At 34.6% G+C, this 18,364-nt stretch overlaps 2 protein-coding genes across 8 annotated transcripts in view; one reads left to right on the top strand and one right to left on the bottom strand.

The window, feature by feature from the left end:
• Nucleotides 1–18,364, bottom strand: part of LOC125681646 (ATP-binding cassette sub-family C member 4-like) — a 58,652-nt gene that overhangs the window by 31,058 nt on the left and 9,230 nt on the right. For 4 of the 7 annotated variants that reach the window (XM_056155193.1, XM_048921809.2, XM_048921812.2 and 1 more), the window contains 7 exons: nucleotides 7,201–7,286; nucleotides 6,504–6,650; nucleotides 5,304–5,414; nucleotides 4,076–4,196; nucleotides 3,182–3,397; nucleotides 450–539; nucleotides 187–350 (listed from right to left, as the gene is read on the bottom strand). In XM_056155193.1, the coding sequence (XP_056011168.1) occupies nucleotides 187–350; nucleotides 450–539; nucleotides 3,182–3,397; nucleotides 4,076–4,196; nucleotides 5,304–5,414; nucleotides 6,504–6,601 (800 nt within the window). In that variant the 5' untranslated portion in view covers nucleotides 6,602–6,650; nucleotides 7,201–7,286. Of the gene's footprint in view, nucleotides 1–186; nucleotides 351–449; nucleotides 540–3,181; nucleotides 3,398–4,075; nucleotides 4,197–5,303; nucleotides 5,415–6,503; nucleotides 6,651–7,200; nucleotides 7,374–7,453; nucleotides 8,425–10,261; nucleotides 10,551–18,364 lie in introns of those variants that run through there. The other 3 variants (XM_048921810.2, XM_048921811.2, XM_056155195.1) reach the window with 3 other exon arrangements.
• On the top strand, nucleotides 8,575–16,514 carry LOC125681647 (kelch-like protein 24). Its single transcript, XM_048921815.2, has 4 exons — nucleotides 8,575–8,710; nucleotides 10,609–10,851; nucleotides 11,493–11,674; nucleotides 14,505–16,514. The coding sequence occupies exons 1-4, from the start codon at nucleotides 8,590–8,592 to the stop codon at nucleotides 15,966–15,968; spliced, it is 2,010 nt and encodes a 669-aa protein (XP_048777772.2). The 5' UTR covers nucleotides 8,575–8,589; the 3' UTR covers nucleotides 15,969–16,514.

Raw genomic sequence — 18,364 nt, 5'->3', positions numbered from 1 at the left:
AGGGAGGAATGTAGCAGTTAGCTGGGTTCGATTGCCGGTGGCCAGTTAGCTCAGTTGGTAGAGCACATGACTAGAGATTCAGGGGGCCCGGGTTTGAATTCCGGTCTGGTCCGTTGCATTTTCTCCCTTCCTGTTACAGGATAAACACAAATAGAAACAGCTTTGAATCATTCGAAAGGTTCTTACCTAAGTTTCCCATAGATCCAACCTAAGGCAACCTGGAGTGGTAGCAGAACTCCAATGACAGCCAGAGTCAGCAAGCTCAGGTATCCAATCTGTCTGTACAGTAAATACAGAATCCCACAAATCTCCAGGGGCCCCAGCCAGCAGAAGTGGAAACTCTCAATAGTCTGTCACATATAAAGTTCAACCATTTCATAAAATTAAGTACCTGTCTTTTTCCTAATAAGGTTCATGACTACTGTTATGATCAGGCCAGTACTACTTACATATGTGAATTTTTCCAAATCTGTGGACAGATGGTTGATTATCTTTCCTGATGTTGTGGCATGTTTAGACCAGCTGCTCATTTTCAAAATCTAAATATTATATACATGTGCCAATAAATTAACAAATACAGTAAAGCAAGCTTACAATGGACATTCTTACAACAAATTCATGCTTATTGTGAAGTGATATCTATTCCCCTATGAGAGAAGAATAACGAAAATCTTATTAGATATAACGAAGATTGGTAATAACACATTGTCTTTATCTGGCCCTGGAGGTTCACTATAACTGTGTTTTACTGTATCAATAATTCTAAATTTTAACAAGAGTACCACAAACGGTACATGTGAAAATGATTACATAGGGTGTTTTTCTTAACAGCCATCATTAGGCTGTGACATATAACTTTCTTTGCATAATATGAATAAAAGGTCTTAGCTTAAAACCGTGCACTATGCATCTTTCAAGTTATTTACAAATACCATAGTTTCTAAACTGCGAGAGAAGTTATAAGGACAAACCATGTCCTTTATTTAATATAATATTTCCTCAAATGGGAAGTTCAACAATCAGTAATTTTCTTAAAAATTTGAAGAAAATCAAAATCCTTGCCACAGGCACACCTTCCATACTTTTACAAATACTCGGTAGAATAAAAAGGTCCTCATTTGAAAACTCTGGAAGGAACAACAGACAAATCATGTACTCTCTATGTAATAATTCCTCAAAACTGACTAAGTTCAACAACCTGTAATTTTCTCAAGAATTGAAGAAAATCAAAATCCTTGGCACATGTACATCTTCAATATCAATACAAACACTCTGTACAACAAGATGGTCCTCACTTGAAAATTGTGGGAGGAGTTTGCCGGACAAATCATGTACCCTCCATATAACAATAATTTTTAAACAAGAGGTACTGTGAGCAATGCTCACTAAGAATACCCCCCGCTTACCCCAATCTCCCAAAGGGTGTTGGTAATAGGTATAAACTACCTCTTTTCTGAGTGTAAAAAACAAATGGCATGACAAACCTTGGGTATTCTCGTTTGTAGGGAGAAATGGATTATCTAGGAACACAGCATCTCCATGCGATGAAAAAAGCCGTTAAAGAATTTAAATGGAAACCATATTGCTACTTCGATGTCCAGTGCACGTGACCTTTGACCTTTTGACCCCAAAATCGATAGGGAACATTTTCATCCCATGGGTAGTCCATATGTATGATATGGTGACTGTAGGTGGAAAGGATAACGCTTTAGAGCCCGGAAACCACATTGCTACTTCCAATGTCAGTGTGCTTGACCTTTTGACCCCAAAATCGATAGGGAACATCTTCATCCCATGGGTAGTCCATATATAAGATATGGTGACGGTAGGTGGAAAGGATAATGCTTTAGAGCCCGGAAATCATAGCGTCTACAGACGGACGGATGGACGTACGTACGTACAGACATCGCTGTACCAAAATACATCCCATCTAAAGATGGGCGTATAAAACAGAAAACTAATATTCAGCTTTGTATACCAGCACATATACAACAAAAGATTTTTTTTAAAACCAGATCATCTTACAGTGATTTGTTCCATCTGATAATGAGAGGCCACAGACACTCGACGTTTTAAATATCTATAATAAAAAAATTGTCTTCGCTGAAAGGTGGACATACGTTGACATAATTTTGGGATAGCCCTTTCTCATTGGTCGATAAAATTAAAAATGGTAAATATTATAATTAGCAGTTATGTTCTAGAGAGAGAGGTAATAGATCTTGAACTCTATTCTATTAACATATACTTTAATTATTTAATTTTTTACGTTAAACATGATAACTTCACTTATTCATGCATTCGTTGTATTAAAATTAGCCTAATTGAAAGTAAATGTCATATGTATAAGAAAAGTTCAAAATTGAATTAACACACACGTGTACGCAAGCGAGCCTACACGTGGGTATACTCTCAAACGTTCACAGTGACATTTATACATCTAAATGTCCTGTACTGCCTATCTGTCGTACCAATGGGTGACAAAACGTGGGTTGGTGTCGAAACGGGGGGGGGGGGGGGGGGGGGTCATGAGCATTTCCAATGTTGTTTTGGTGATGCGATATAGTTTTAAAATAAATTTCCCGTGCCAGCCTGTCCCGAAACTACACAATTGTGCCTGAATTTTATTGTTTGCAGGGCTGTAACTACCCTGCATTCAGTGCCACCCCCCCCCCCCTTTTCCCTGCACAAGCATCAGAGGATACATTAACAAGGGAATTCTCAATTGCATAATCATGTCAACTTTCGTCCACTATTCAGCGATTTCTCGCATTTGAGAAGCAGTAGACGATGTTTGACGGTTGATTATAGCCAATAAATGGACTTTATTTCCAGTTCACCATGACGATGCGAGAGGTAGGACCTTGACATAGTTGCTTCTAAATGGTAGGGGTCTAATTATCATATTATTTCGAACTTTTCACCGAAATTTTCAAGCGATGCAGCTAGTAAAACAGAAAACCAAGATGGCGGTGTGATATACCTTGTAAATATTATGTTTACAGGAAGACAATTTCTTTATTATAGATATTTAAAACGTTGAGTGCCTGTTTGAGAGGCCTCTATTCACCTAACTTTCTTGAATATCAATAGACCCTTCCTATTCAGCAAATCTTATTTTACATCAATAAATTCTGCTTATTGGCTATTTTTCTTTTATATATCAACAAAATGTACTTGCCTTCCGATAAATAAGACTAGCTACAGCTACTTTCATTTTCAGAGCAATATGGTGGCTGGTGAAGAAATATTTAGGGTTGACAAGGAGTTGTATCATGGTGCTGACCCCCATCACAGTCGCGTAAATATACACCTCTGTACTCGAGAGACTGGAGCCCGGCTGGAAATACGACACTATCTGTCCTGTCAAGTAGGGCTGTAATATCCTAATACCTTCCTAAAGACATACAGAGGATACACATTTAGTTGTTATACATATAAACAACAGAGCATTCTGAAAATATGTCTGTTCCAAGGTTTGCAATTTAAAACCTGAATAAGAGCATGGATTAAAAAATGCAATTTTTTTTAACATAACTTAAAACTTACAAACTGTTTAAAAGAAAACTCAGAGATATACAGTGAAACCTGTCTAATTCAACATGCTTTGGGTGACTATGTTTGTGATAGATTAGATGGGATGTCATGTTAGACAGGATGTCGGATAGCACTGTGTGAAGAACATGGACAAAAGATGATTAGAAATACAAAATAATGTCAGAATTCTCAGTACAATACAGTACACAGGTAATGAAGTTGGCAGGATTAACTGTACATGTATCAGTATATTTAGTATGTTAGACTTACAATGACATGACTAGGATTATATTATACTGAAGACGTATTTAATTCCACGGAGTCATAATTTCATGGATTATCATATTTTGTTTGGTCCATGGGTATGAAATATAAAATTCTGCCAAGTTGTATGTGGCTTATATGAAATTAGTTTACATACTTGGAGTCTGCTGGTATGAAAATATGCAGAGTTCATATGGCCGTGGACTTAGAGGAAATAAGTACCATGAGTAAAAATGTACCTTTACAGTATATTCAAATTACAAAAATGACTTACGGAGATGACTAGGAATATGCCATTGATGCCCCATTCCCACTTGAACTCGGCAATGACTGCCCAATACAGACTCGGTTTCTTCTTTCTCTCCCTACATCTTCTCGAGTAAGCATCCCAAGCTCTACAAGAATCAGAAAATATCAAAGACAGAACCCAAATCACAACCATCAATTCTACATCTTCTTGAGTGGCTTTTAGACAATGGGATATCATGCTATATTTCTATGTCAAGAATTTATTCTGGATTCCCCACAGTGACAGTACAAATAAATAGTATACAGCGTAGTCTGCAGAACTGTTATATTTCTTGGAGGTTCAATCTTTGTGGAGCTAACGGGTATTTCAAAATCTGTATAAATTTAAAATACAGTCAAACCTCATTATCTCGAACTTCCAAAATATTTGTCAATGATAACACAGGTAGGTTTCATATAATTGCGACTTTACCTGTCAATAATAACTACAGGTAAGTATTAAATAGTTGTGACCTATCAATAATAACTCCAGTTAAGTATTAAATAATTGTGACTTTGCCTATCAATAATAACTACAGGTAAGTATTAAATAGTTGTGACTTTATCTGTCAATAATAACTACAGGTAAGTATTAAATTGTTGTGACTTTATCTGTCAATAATAATTACAGTTAATTAAGTATTAAATAATTGTGACTTTGCCTATCAATAATAACTACAGGTAGGTATTAAATAGTTGTGACTGTACCTGTCAATAATAATTACAGGTAAGTATTAAATAGTTGTGACTGTACCTGTCAATAATAACTACAGGTAAGTATTAAATAATTGTGACTTTACCTATCAATAATAACTACAGGTAAGTATTAAATAATTGTGACTTTACCTATCAATAATAACTACAGGTAAGTATTAAATAATTGTGACTTTACCTATCAATAATAACTCCAGTTAAGTATTAAATAATTGTGACTTTGCCTATCAATAATAACTACAGGTAAGTATTAAATTGTTGTGACTTTATCTGTCAATAATAATTACAGTTAATTAAGTATTAAATAATTGTGACTTTACCTATCAATAATAACTACAGGTAAGTATTAAATAGTTGTGACTTTACCTATCAATAATAACTACAGGTAAACTACAGGTGGGTATTAGATATCTTTCAAAATATCAATAACAGATGTCTGTCTCATGTTTTAATGAGATAATCCATTGTCTTTGTGTATGAAGTAAACCATCATTCTTTACCTTTCCATGCGGTCCCCTAACAATTCCGATTCATCCTCCGGCAAGACATCATAAAGGTGATCTTGTGTCAGTGGATGTCTGAAGCCAAATCGGAACAGCGGAAACATCCACCTAAACACAGAATGACATTATAACTAGAACATCTACCTATATATACAGAATGACATTATAACTAGAACATCTACCTATATATACAGAATGACATTATAACTAGAACATCTACCTATATATACAGAATGACATTATAACTAGAACATCTACCTATATATACAGAATGACATTATAACTAGAACATCTACCTATATATACAGAATGACATTATAACTAGAACATCTACCTATATATATACAGAATGACATTATAACTAGAACATCTACCTATATATATACAGAATGACATTATAACTAGAACATCTACCTATATATATATATACAGAATGACATTATAACTAGAACATCTACCTATATATATACAGAATGACATTATAACAAGAACATCTACCTATATATATACAGAATGACATTATAACTAGAACATCTATCTATATATACAGAATGACATTATAACTAGAACATCTACCTATATATATACAGAATGACATTATAACTAGAACATCTACCTATATACAGAATGACATTATAACTAGAACATCTACCTATATACAGAATGACATTATAACTAGAACATCTACCTATATATACAGAATGACATTATAACTAGAACATCTATCTATATATACAGAATGACATTATAACAAGAACATCTACCTATATACAGAATGACATTATAATTAGAACATCTACCTATATATATATACAGAATGACATTATAACTAGAACATCTACCTATATACAGAATGACATTATAACTAGAACATCTATCTATATATACAGAATGACATTATAACAAGAACATCTACCTATATACAGAATGATATTATAACAAGAACATCTACCTATATATACAGAATGATATTATAACTAGAACATCTACCTATATATACAGAATGACATTATAATGAGTCAGGTAGATGGACAGATGAATGGACAGACGGACGGATGAACAAATGGATGGATAGACACACGGACAGAAGGATGGATGGTAAGACAGACTGATGGTATGATAGATGGAGAGAAAGGCAATACTACAGTATGCCCAGAAACTCTGAAATTTACATTCCAGATTTGTTTGCAGGCTTACCAGAAGGTGAATCGGGACAACCAGTTTGTTTTTCCAAACGGACATGGACCCTGGAGTCTGCTATTCTTTGGAGTGTCTGGACCACCTTGTTTTGTCATGCTGATTGGTAAGGTCAGATCAAGATTCTAACTTACCATATCACATCACCTTAAACAGAATTTTACATGCTTATGTGCTATCATGGTAATCAAAAGTAATATTCAGTTCAAATCACTTACAAGCCTTTATTGGAACTTTGTGACACTTTATTCTCAAGAGGTACTGAAAAGTTTGGCCAACTAGAATATTGACTAGTATGTTTAAAGTTTGCTTCATTATTATTTGCGAATAAAGCACTTGTGATCTGACAAATATTTTCCAATACAACTCTCAATATTTCTCTGTCATCGATACAGCTGATGAAAGCTAGGTATTTCCTCCATCAAAATGACATTCTATATGCTTTATAGAGAGTGGGAAAAAGGAAATTTTACATTTGCTTCATTATAAATATGATTAACAAGGACACAAAATATATATATATTCACTGCTTATCAGCAATGTGAAATGACTTTGTACTGCAGTGGACTTTAGTAATTTTATCAACCTGAGCTGATCAAATTGTAAAGCACATGCTGCAGTTTCAAGTCTTCACTTTATTTTTATAAAAATCTGGATTATCAAGTGGCAGGACAACTGTTTAAGATGAATGACTCACAAACTGAGGAAGAGGAAGGCAGAGATTTCATCTCATCAAACTGGTGTCGTTTACATCCGTTGTCTTCCAGAGGATGGCCAAGTAACCTAAATCGTATGTAAGATTTAATGACAAACAGATACTTACTCTCATGTACAGAGACTAAAATATTTAAACCTCATGTACAGTGTATTCATCACATCTGGGTCAAAAAGATAAGATAGAACTATTTTATTAGGTCATATTTCACAATCTAGGGACCGAAGTCAACAACCTTCAAATAGAGCATAACGTCTTTATCAACTCTCCTGTTTTCACCAACACCTGTAAAGCATGCAACTCTAGAAATATTAAAACCTTCATATTCAATCAACAAATCAACCTTACATGTACATATATTAAATTGACTTATTTCAAGGATACCAGCAAGTTACAGTTGTAATGTTTTGTAATCTCCTCAAGGTAACTTTAGACACTATGCACTGTTCAAATAAATGTACTATTTTCCTATTTTCAATAAGTTTTTGAATTAACAAAAATACTTGCAATTTAATAATAAGATTTTAAAAACATTGAGACAATAAAATGGGTACATTTGTTCTTATCAAATTGAAAAAAAAAACCCTGGAGAGTATACTGAGATTAGAATTATATTCTCACAAAAGAAAGATGAAATATGGTGACTGGAGTGATCTGTTAAAAAGATTCCTCCTCTGGTCACATCTCGTTTTGGTTCATAAAAAAGTACTCACTATTCAGGATTCTAACAGTATCATATGAATTTCATATTACCAAAAGAAAAACAGTGCCTTATATACACTCTACTCCAGAATAATTTAATTGAAATTCAGAGGACCAACCAATGTAACCGATATTCAACTATATAGATATTGTTATTGGGATATTTATTTTAAATTTGATATTACAGATAGTTCAATACAGGCGACTTCAATATTACAGATAGTTCAATACAGGCAACTTCAATATTACAGATAGTTCAATATAGGCGACTTCAATATTACAGATAGTTCAATATAGGCGACTTCAATATTACAGATAGTTCAATATAGGCGAATTCAATATTACAGATAGTTCAATATAGTTGAATTCAATATAAGTGGAGTACACTGTATGTTGAAAACACTTATTTCTTTATATAAGATATCTTTCCCTTGTCCTCCAAAGCCTTAGTGTCTAATTAGTGTATAGAGGACGCTTATACATGTATATATATATAAAAAAAAAAAAAGCTTCATACGGAAAGTGTTACAAAGGCATTGTTATCTGCTTCTTTTACTTCATAAAACACACAGACACTCGACATTTTAAATATCTATAATTAAAAAAATTGTCTTCCTGTAAACATAATATTATGTTTACAGGAAGACAATTTTTTTTATTATATTCAAAATGTCGAGTGGGGGTCGGATGGGGTGGTTAGAGTCCTCTACTATGAGTGCCTCATATCTTCATTTTTTTAATTGGTTGTGGTGTGTGTCTTCTACTATTATATCAGAACTTTCAAGCTGGGGTAAGTGGGGGAGGGGTTGTCACTCAATGTATCTTTTATTTGCATTACAAAGTAACAAAAAATGTATATTGTTATTAAAGGTGGGTGACAGACACTCTTGTCCTCTCCCCTTGATGTTTGATAACGACGCATAATATGATAAACTCGATTATTACATTTTGCATTAGTACAATTTGCGTCGAGTTAGACGCAGAATGTAATAACGCAAAATGGCATAGATATATAAGATCTATTGAGCGCCAAATTAGCATAAAATGAAGTAATTGAAAATAACATTATTTAAAAATATGTTTAATTTTTAATTAATGCGTGCTTTAAATGAATCAAATAAATCTGTATTATCAATTGATGAGAGCAATATTGCGTTACTAGTACTGTTCTCTTTTTATTGCATTAACGATATCATTTGTCTTAATAAGAGCACGATTATTACAAGATCATCGGTTCTCTCTCTCTCTCTCTCTCTCGTCGTTATCTCTCTCGTTGTTCTCTCTCTCTCTCTCTCTCTCTCTCTCTCTCTCATCCCATACACTCGTACAGTGTTGTATATGCAAATTTATGTACCTAAACGTTTTCCTGATTTATAAATCTGCAATACTCTGACCAGTAAATCATATGGTATAAGGATTCATGCACAATACAGGGTAAATATTATACTCTGATACTTCCCCTGATTGAAGATAGCTGATCGGCACGGGCTAAGTGTGTCGCAGTCTGTAGAATGGACAATGTTGTTTACTGTTGGAATGCAAATGGAGTTTATCGTTTTGTTTCATGGATTATGCAAATAAAGGGAGTTTTACTACTACTTAGAGTATTTTCGACAAGTGTACACGTACATCTGCGGTCCTTTACAGATATTACGAGTAGGCCCAGGTAAATAGTCGTCCGCATTCGATGCGTTTTCATGGCGAGCATACATGCCATTTTTATAAGTACAGTAGTATTTATGTCTTTGCCTTTTACTTGAAGTAATTGTGAATGGTATAGATTGTATACTCTTTGCTTATTCCATTTTATCAATAGATAAAAGATGAAATATTTCTCCGCATTTTTGTATAGTTTTGACATATTTACTGCAAATGTACGCACGTTCACGTAAAGAAAAGGCATTCTATATATATTTATCCAAATATATATATTTAGAATGATTTACTACTGTACAATATGTTTATTATAATTTTGAGCACTGCGTGGTGTTCCAAAACGTGATTTCATTTCTTCTTGATGTCCTATAAATTAGTATCGGAGATGTACGTGTTACCTGTCGAAGCTACCCGCACAGGTAAATCGAAGACACTGATATGAAGTGAAGCGTAGCAAAGCTCGTCCCCTTATATACCATGCGAACCCAGATACATATAACAATAGAAATTCCAACTAATATGGCGGATTAGCAGAGAAATATGGCGGACATATAGAATTATACTATATTTATTAATTCATGTCAGCTTTAACTCCTCTTATCTCCTACATGTAATCTCAAACTTTAAACCTCAATCCTAATACAAAATTATCATACATTTTATTTGAGTATATAAAAATACTGACTTTAAACCTCTTTTAAAAATTTGAGTTTCCTGTGTTAGAGCTGCATGCATAAACATACGGGGTTTAAATAATGCAGATTTTAATCTCCATAACATTGTATTTCCTGGAACTAAAGATTAAATTTGACTTTCATACACCAGGAAGAACAAACCTAGATTCATTTTAACTGAGTATTGATCAAATTTACCAGAAATTTAAATGTTCAGTGAAACCACACAGCATGTCTTGGCTGGTGATTTAAATAACACAGATCTTATCACACTTAATCAACAAATCATACAAAGGGAAGTCTGAACAAGCATGCTCTTGACATATAATGGGCACTGCATGTACTATTAATGCTATAGGTCAGAGAGAGTTATCACCCAGAGCACCGTCACACAGCAGCATGGCAGAGCAGGGGGGTGCCAGCGGGGGAGTGAGCTTCTCGTCCAGCTGGGGGAAGGACCTGTCCGACAGTGCCAGGCAGAGGTACCTGGAGAGCATGATGAGAGGTATTATGGAGATGGGGATGGAGGGCCAGAACTCAGACATTGAAATCATTGTGGAGGGGCAGAGCTTTCCTTGTCACAAACTCCTATTATCTGCAGGTACGGACAATATGTAAATTAATACCTACTTTCATTTCATTCAACACCATTTTTAAGATCAATTCATGCAGTCTGTTGTTACACACAAAAGTAATAGATCGACCAGCTGTGACTTGTTTCATGAAAAATCTCATGACTATGTGATCAAACTCTATCTGTGGCTTGTTTCATGAAAAATCTCATGACTATGATTAAATATACTATGAACAATCTAATATTAAAATATATTCATGATTAATGGCAGCAAGACTTCTGAATAACAAAAGAGAGTATGGACAGGATATATGTACAAACAAATTTGTATACTCTGACAAATCACTTTTTGTATTCTATATTTCCTTCTGACAAATCACTTTCTGATTAATTGTAAGGAAAGTGATTGTAGCTCCGAAAAGAAGACAATTTTACCTCCAGGATACTTGTATATTTACTTCTGATAAATATCACTTTCTGTGTGTTATATAGTTATTAATAAGTATATTGTATGTGATTGTAGGAAAAGAAGACAATTTTCCCCCCATTTTAAAGTTTTCTGTCTTGCTTTACACTGTAGGCCGGGTTCGTTATAAATGTGAAATAATTATCTATACTGAAGAAAAAGAACACCACATTCAATTATTGTATGCAATCATTCTCTGCAGGTTCTCCCTACTTTAAATCCATGTTTAGCTCGGGTATGATGGAACAACGCGGAAGTCGCCTTGAGCTTCCTGACATTGAGAAAGAGACATTTGCTGCTTTTAAAGAGTACATCTACACAGGCAAAGAAAATATCACACAAGATAATGTTGTGCAGTTACTCAGGGCAGCAGCCATATTTCAGGTAACATTTCTATTTCATATACACATATATGTATATACAGTGCTCCCTTGATATATTGCCAACTTTTGTTCAAGACCAATTTGGGCAATAAAGTGGGGGTGGCAGTATAACAAATTCACCATTACTGGCAATTCACTGAGCAGTTAAAAGAAATTCAGTTTTGTAAATCTATTTGGGTTCCCTCCTGTATAAACAGTTACATAATATTGAGTTTAATTCAGCCATTATTTGTAATTAACATTGATCACCTGAATACCTTGTCCAGACTGTCACACTTCACTTCATAATGGATGGGTGTCTAAGGTAATTGGCATCATGACCTAGGGCTAACCAGTGACTAGACCATTAATTTGACCACTAGTTTGTGAAAATCAGTGAATCACAGAATATAATAATAATAATAAAATTCATATATCGCCTTATATAAAACAAATTACTCTAAGGCGCTTTACAAGGGTATAAGAAGAGGAATAAAACACAATTAAGGTAGACCTATACTCGGCCTTAAATGGACTCAATCATGGAAAAAATGCCTTTATAAGATAGATATATATTCCAGTAATAGATAAACATTGAAAAATATATATGTCAACATGCTAATTTCATTGTTATTGCTTCTCAAAAGTAAGTACCCCATCCACATATAATCAGCATTAATGAAAATGTATTCCTCCTTCTTATTTTTCTTAATAATTATTATTTTTCCAAAACAAATGAGCTGTAAGAAGCAACATAGACTATATACCCATTTTTTAATGATATGTAATCATTTATTTTAATAAATTTGAATACCTATTTTCATAATGTACACTTTGTGAGCCCACACATGTTAAAAGAAATACTGTTGAAAATGCCATTTGATGTCAATATTGGTCTTTCCCCCCAATTTTTATGGACTAAACCTTGAATAAATTGTTTCTAATTTACAGATTATTATCTCAGAAAAAGGATTTGCAAAAGAAAATCATATGTTGACGTACCATTTCAAAAGCTATAAGCTCTATAACAAGTACACCCCCCCCCAAAAAAAAAAATCTTGAATTATACATTATCATATTTTCATACGTCATGTGAAATTTAAGTATATTTACAACTTTGGATAATAATTTGAACTATGTTAAACTAGAAGTATTATAGATACATGTGGTTTGCAATTAGATTTTTACATTTTATCTGAAAACAAATCATTCTAGAAGAGGGTATTCACAATGTGAATGTAAAACGAAAGTAACAAACTGAATTTTGATAGTTTTGCTACATGTATAATGATTAATGCATGTGTGTAATGTGTGTTATATCTTTTATCATGGAATCATTTGCATGTACATAAATTGGATATACGTACATGTACACCACTTACACCGATCTATGTAGATACAATCTCAATAAGGAACTACACTGTTATCGCGTTATACAGATGCCGCCCCAATAATTTTGAAAAAACAGGAGAGGGGATGAGGAAAAAATGACAACTTTATGACGGTCGGTGAAATAAAACAAATTATTTGTAGCCATTCTTTGAAGCTTGCGCCGTTCTTTGAAGCTTGTGTCAATATCTGCAACATTGGAGCAGCGAACACAACTACTACATCTGTGGTCACTGGAGCAGCGAAATGTGAACTTCTATTTTTACACAAGCTTACCATGTATTTGTTCATGATAATTTGGATTCAACAGCTGCGTAGTTTTGAATTAGCAATTATTACGCTCGAGAATTTTTTACTCATATGGAGATGTCACCATTGCTGGTGAGGGGCTGCAAAACTTAGGCCTATGCTCGACGCCGACGGTCTTTCAGTAGGGATTTTTAGCGTGCCACACCTGCTGTGACACGGGGCCTCTGTCTTTGTGGTCTCATCCGAAACCGTCCCATTTAGTCGCCTCTTGCGACAAGCATGGGGTACTGAGGACCTACTTTGACCCGGATCCTCACAAAAGAAATAATATTATTATTATGATGCTGGTGGAAACATGAATTGGTCCCCCTTTCCCATCCGTCTCTCCAACTTTCTGATGCCCGCGTAATTCCATATGTTGAACATGGATCATTGTAAAACTTTTACATACATGAATAGTCAATGTATCTCACGGACGCCCTCATCCGCCAAATTGTTGTCTGTTCTCCAACCGATTTTTATCTAAAGCTTGAATCATCTTTGCCCCCCCCCTCCTTTTTTTTATTTTTAAAAATACATTGTACAAAATTTGACTGCAGCTGATAAGAACGCCTTGGAAGGAATCAATATCGGACAATCATATCACCATGTAAAAATCAAACTGTTATCTTTGAAATACCACATTTCGGAAAACGGACGAGTGGTTCCGCATTTACATTTGACTGTGACGTAGGCCGTGTATAGGTCTACTTTAAATGAAATTAAATGAAGATCTTATATCTGTAAAATTATCAAAATGAAAACACAATAAATCAACGAGATATAACATTAAGAAAATCTAGAAATTTGCATTAAAACAGTCATTGACAACAATTTGTACTATGTAAGAAGCTTAAAAAATTAGGGAAAACAATTTTTAAAAAGTGGGGTTTTTATAAACAGTTTAACAATTAAATTCATGCACATAGGTAAGTGTAACTGAAATGCAACCACAGAAATTGCAAACGCAGAGTATAATAATTTGCTACCATTTAGGGATCAAATCACAAAAAATTCCAGCTGGTTATACAGTGTGTGCATGTATATACATACATATTCACAATTACAAGCTTTTCGGCATTCCAAACATTATGTATTGCATCCAGATATGATATTTATAAGGAATATCATATTTTTATGACAGATTTAAATTCTGACTTTGTATTTGCTTAAAGGTTGATGCACTACAGAAGAGCTGTGAACAGTTCTTAGGGACTGGGATGGATAATGAAAACTGCTTAGAGTTATTTAAAATATCTAGAACTTTTGGATGCAACACTCTCTTTGAGCAGTGTCGGCCATATGTCCTGGAAGGATTTAACGGTCTCTGGAAGACCCAAGAATTTGTGGAGCTAGAATTTGATGAAGTACAGAGTATTGTAAAGGATGATGATTTAGTTCCTGTTTGTGAAGAACAAATCTGTGAAGCAGTTTTACGTTGGATAAAAAGTGACGTAAAAAAGAGAAAACAGTACATTGGGAAGCTGTTCAGACACATCCGAATGATCCAGATAAGTCCAGAGTATCTCGTTCATGAATTATACACCGATGAACTCCTAACAGAAGATGACTCTTGTCGTAGATATCTAGATGAGGCTAGAAATTTCCATATGTTACCTGCCAGGCAACATGAGTATTGCTCCACAAGATTCCATCTCAGAAACAGTGATGACATAGAGGAAGTCATGCTAATTGTCACAGAATTTGACATGGAGAAAACAGCACAGATGTACCAGGATGGTAAGTGCTTGTGGGCCTTTAGCTTCCAGCAGGCTCGATGGTACACTATATCTCCCATCCCTATAAAAGATAATCCTGGATCCGAGTTCCAAACGGTGTCCTTTAGGAAGGACGTCTTCCTTGCTGGTGGAACAAACAATTCAAAGAGTCTGCTCCATTATGACAGTGAGAGAAATGAATGGAATCTGTGTGAGGCCCAGATGAAAAGAGGAAGATGTGGCCATGTCATGGCTGCTGTGAGGGAGTCCATCTTTGTGGTAGCAGGCAGAAATCCGAAGTCGAGAGCAGGTAGTAGTGCACATGTACTAAGCTCTGTTGAGTCGTATAACATCAGAAGTCGCAAATGGGAAAGTATAGGTGAAATTCCTACTGCCGTCCATTCAGCATCTTCCTTCGTGATGTGGGAAAAAATTTACATTTTCGGAGGTGTTCAGCAGGATGGGACATGGTCTAGTGACATTCAAGTATTCGACACCAGAAGACGAGAATCGTCAACCGTGGGCCAAATCTCGACTGATGTTGTCCCCCCTTTCAAAATACAAAAGATAGACGGGGACTATATCCTGGTATCAGCTGACTGTAAAGTTTATAAAATAGAAATAACATGCAAAAATGAAGAAACAAAGGTGAAAATACAGTCCTTACAACATACCCTGTCCAAAGCTCTATCCCCTGTGCTAGATATCACAAATTACAGAGGAAGGATGGTGGTGTTGTCTGGCAATGTAAAGAAGCCCAGTGTGTACTCAAAAATGACAATGGTGGACACAAGTTGCTCTCCTATCAGAGAAAAACCTATTAGACTAAGCTCTAAAAACACAACAGTTCCCAAACCCATCCTGTCTTGTCAAAAAGGGATTATAGATAAACAATTCATGTACCACACTTACTATCAATAACATACCGAAAAAAATTACATACTGTGTAACACGGTATACACTGTGCAACACTAGTTAAGGGGTGGATCCAAGGAGATAAATACAGGACTTAAAAAGTCCATGCCAAATAAAGTTTTGCAGCGATTATCAATATTTTTAGATAATGTGCTTTATTCCATAAATATTGGTTATGTAATGTAAATGGGCTCATGTGTATCTAATTAATTTAAACATATTTTACGTGTATCAGACTGATAGGATTAAGCAGCAGACATCTATAAGGCCTATAAAAGCATTCGCTTAAGGTAAAGGTCATCACAATGGCATGTACATATTAAATAATTTACATTCACCAAGTGTTTTCTACTTTTCTATTGATATCTGCAGCTATGAAGACACATTTTGTTTCAATCAAGTTAGATCTGAGTTTGGTTTTTTTAGCACCGTTTTGTGTGCGTATGAATACACATATAACATTCCACAAACTACAAATAAACAAATGTCTTACAGCAGTGTGTCATGACATGTAGATCAACTTGCAATTCAATAAAGAAAATCAAACATTCATTCTTGTTATCATGGTTTATTTCCTGCATTTAGTGTTTGTCCTTCTTGCACTATATATATTTCCCTTTACCTGATATCATTCAAATATGGAAATAATTACCAAATATGGACAAGAGTCAAGGTCAGATGATTTATAGCTGTTCCATCTAAATAACTTACAGGTCAATAATATCTAGATTTTACCTACTTGAAAGTATTCATATTAAAAAACAAGAAGCCTACCTGCCTTATCAGTCAACCGAGCATTGATCTTTAAAAGTACAACCTGTAGTCCAAATCAAAAGTACAACCTGTAGTCCTGACCCCTCTGAAAATACAGCAGGATATCCCAGGAAGTCCCAAGACAAAATCCCAGGATTTATCAGGATTGTCCTGAAAAGTCCTGCTTTTTTGAAACTGAGATTGACAAGGAATTAGAGGGACGGTATTGGCAGTGGGACATTTCAGGACTTTTAAGGATAATTTCCCCATTGAAAATACAGCAGGATATCCCAGGAAGTCCCAAGACAAAATCCCAGGATTTATCAGGATTGTCCTGAAAAGTCCTGCTTTTTTGAAACTGAGATTGACAAGGAATTAGAGGGACGGTATTGGCAGTGGGACATTTCAGGACTTTTAAGGATAATTTGAACACTTAAATTTGCCTTTTATTGTCCTGCAAAGTCTCACTTAATCCTGCAATCTGAAAGGGGAGAAAGTGGGATTATTCTGGACATGTCTTGGAAAGTCCCAGTAGACAGGACTGGGATTTTGCAGGATTTTATTGGATCTACCTAAAAATCCTGCTTTTTGAGTTGATGCAGGACTCCTGGAAAGTCCCAATTTATCCTACTAACCTGTTTTGGTCTTACCCTACTGTGGAATAAAACTCGAGATCCAGGATATGTGATATCTTTTCTGTAAAAGTGGCAATTAAGAATGAAATTATGAATCAAAATGATAATCTGATAATAAAATTTATTTAACATACATATACATAAATTTCAGCAATACTTATATGAACTTCCAAAGCAAGTACTTTGAAAAGTTCATTTAAATTATGGCTGGGGTGAGCTAAAAAGCACTATTTCTTACGTAAACAAATAATTAAACAAGAGGTCCATGGGCCACATCGCTCACCTTAGTCATTTTGGTCCATATTTAAAGATTTCCCATATACTTGTATGTAAAACTTTTGTCCCTATAATGTGGCCAAAACCTACCCTTGGGGGCCACGATTCAGGGTTGTCACTAGAAAATATTGAAGACAAGTCCCGGTATCATGGTTTGTAAGCAGCTTGAGTCCCATGAAAGTTGAATTAAAGAGTCATTTAGATTTTTCCTACACCTTTATTTATACCGAGTGAACACAAGCTAATGTCGTACCTCTGTTCACTTTCATCTTCAACAAATGGCAAAAATCAGTTAATTTTCGCCAAGCCCATGCATAACAGTGCAGTGATCACTTTGTACACATGAAATTAAAAGTAATCATTCACGACTCGGTCTCATACAACTAATTGCCCATTGCAAACAGAATTACTTCCCCGAATCCTCTATCATCGTTACAACCCTATTCAGTATTAAACAAAATTTTAATTAAATAATTATGGTGATAAAATAGATGCGTACTAATTTTGTTTGTAAAATGATGTAAAATCTACCAAAGTTTACAAACTAAGCTACTTTCAATTCCAATAAAAATGGCTACAGGAAAACAAACATTTATAATTAAATATAGATCCTGATTTGTAAAAAAAAGAAAAGAAAAAGAAACATATATAAATAACTGCCTGTGAGTGGCAAAATGTTTTTTACTTTGTATCTAAATTTCAATATTATATTCTAATTTGCACCTAATTGACTGCACT

Source organism: Ostrea edulis, chromosome 2 (assembly GCF_947568905.1).
Source record: "Ostrea edulis chromosome 2, xbOstEdul1.1, whole genome shotgun sequence".
In the NCBI taxonomy this organism is placed as follows: domain Eukaryota; kingdom Metazoa; phylum Mollusca; class Bivalvia; order Ostreida; family Ostreidae; genus Ostrea; species Ostrea edulis.
Note: the sequence above shows the minus strand (reverse complement) of the source record. Positions and strands in the feature narration are given on the sequence as shown.

Excerpts from the sequence above, each read along its gene's own strand:
- LOC125681647 (XM_048921815.2), top strand. The coding sequence starts at position 8,590 with ATGTCGAGTGGGGGTCGGATGGGGTGGTTAGAGTCCTCTACTATGAGT. Across the intron at positions 8,711-10,608 it reads ATCAGAACTTTCAAGCTGGG|GTCAGAGAGAGTTATCACCC; the intron begins GTAAGTGGGGGA and ends TTAATGCTATAG. Across the intron at positions 10,852-11,492 it reads CAAACTCCTATTATCTGCAG|GTTCTCCCTACTTTAAATCC; the intron begins GTACGGACAATA and ends CATTCTCTGCAG.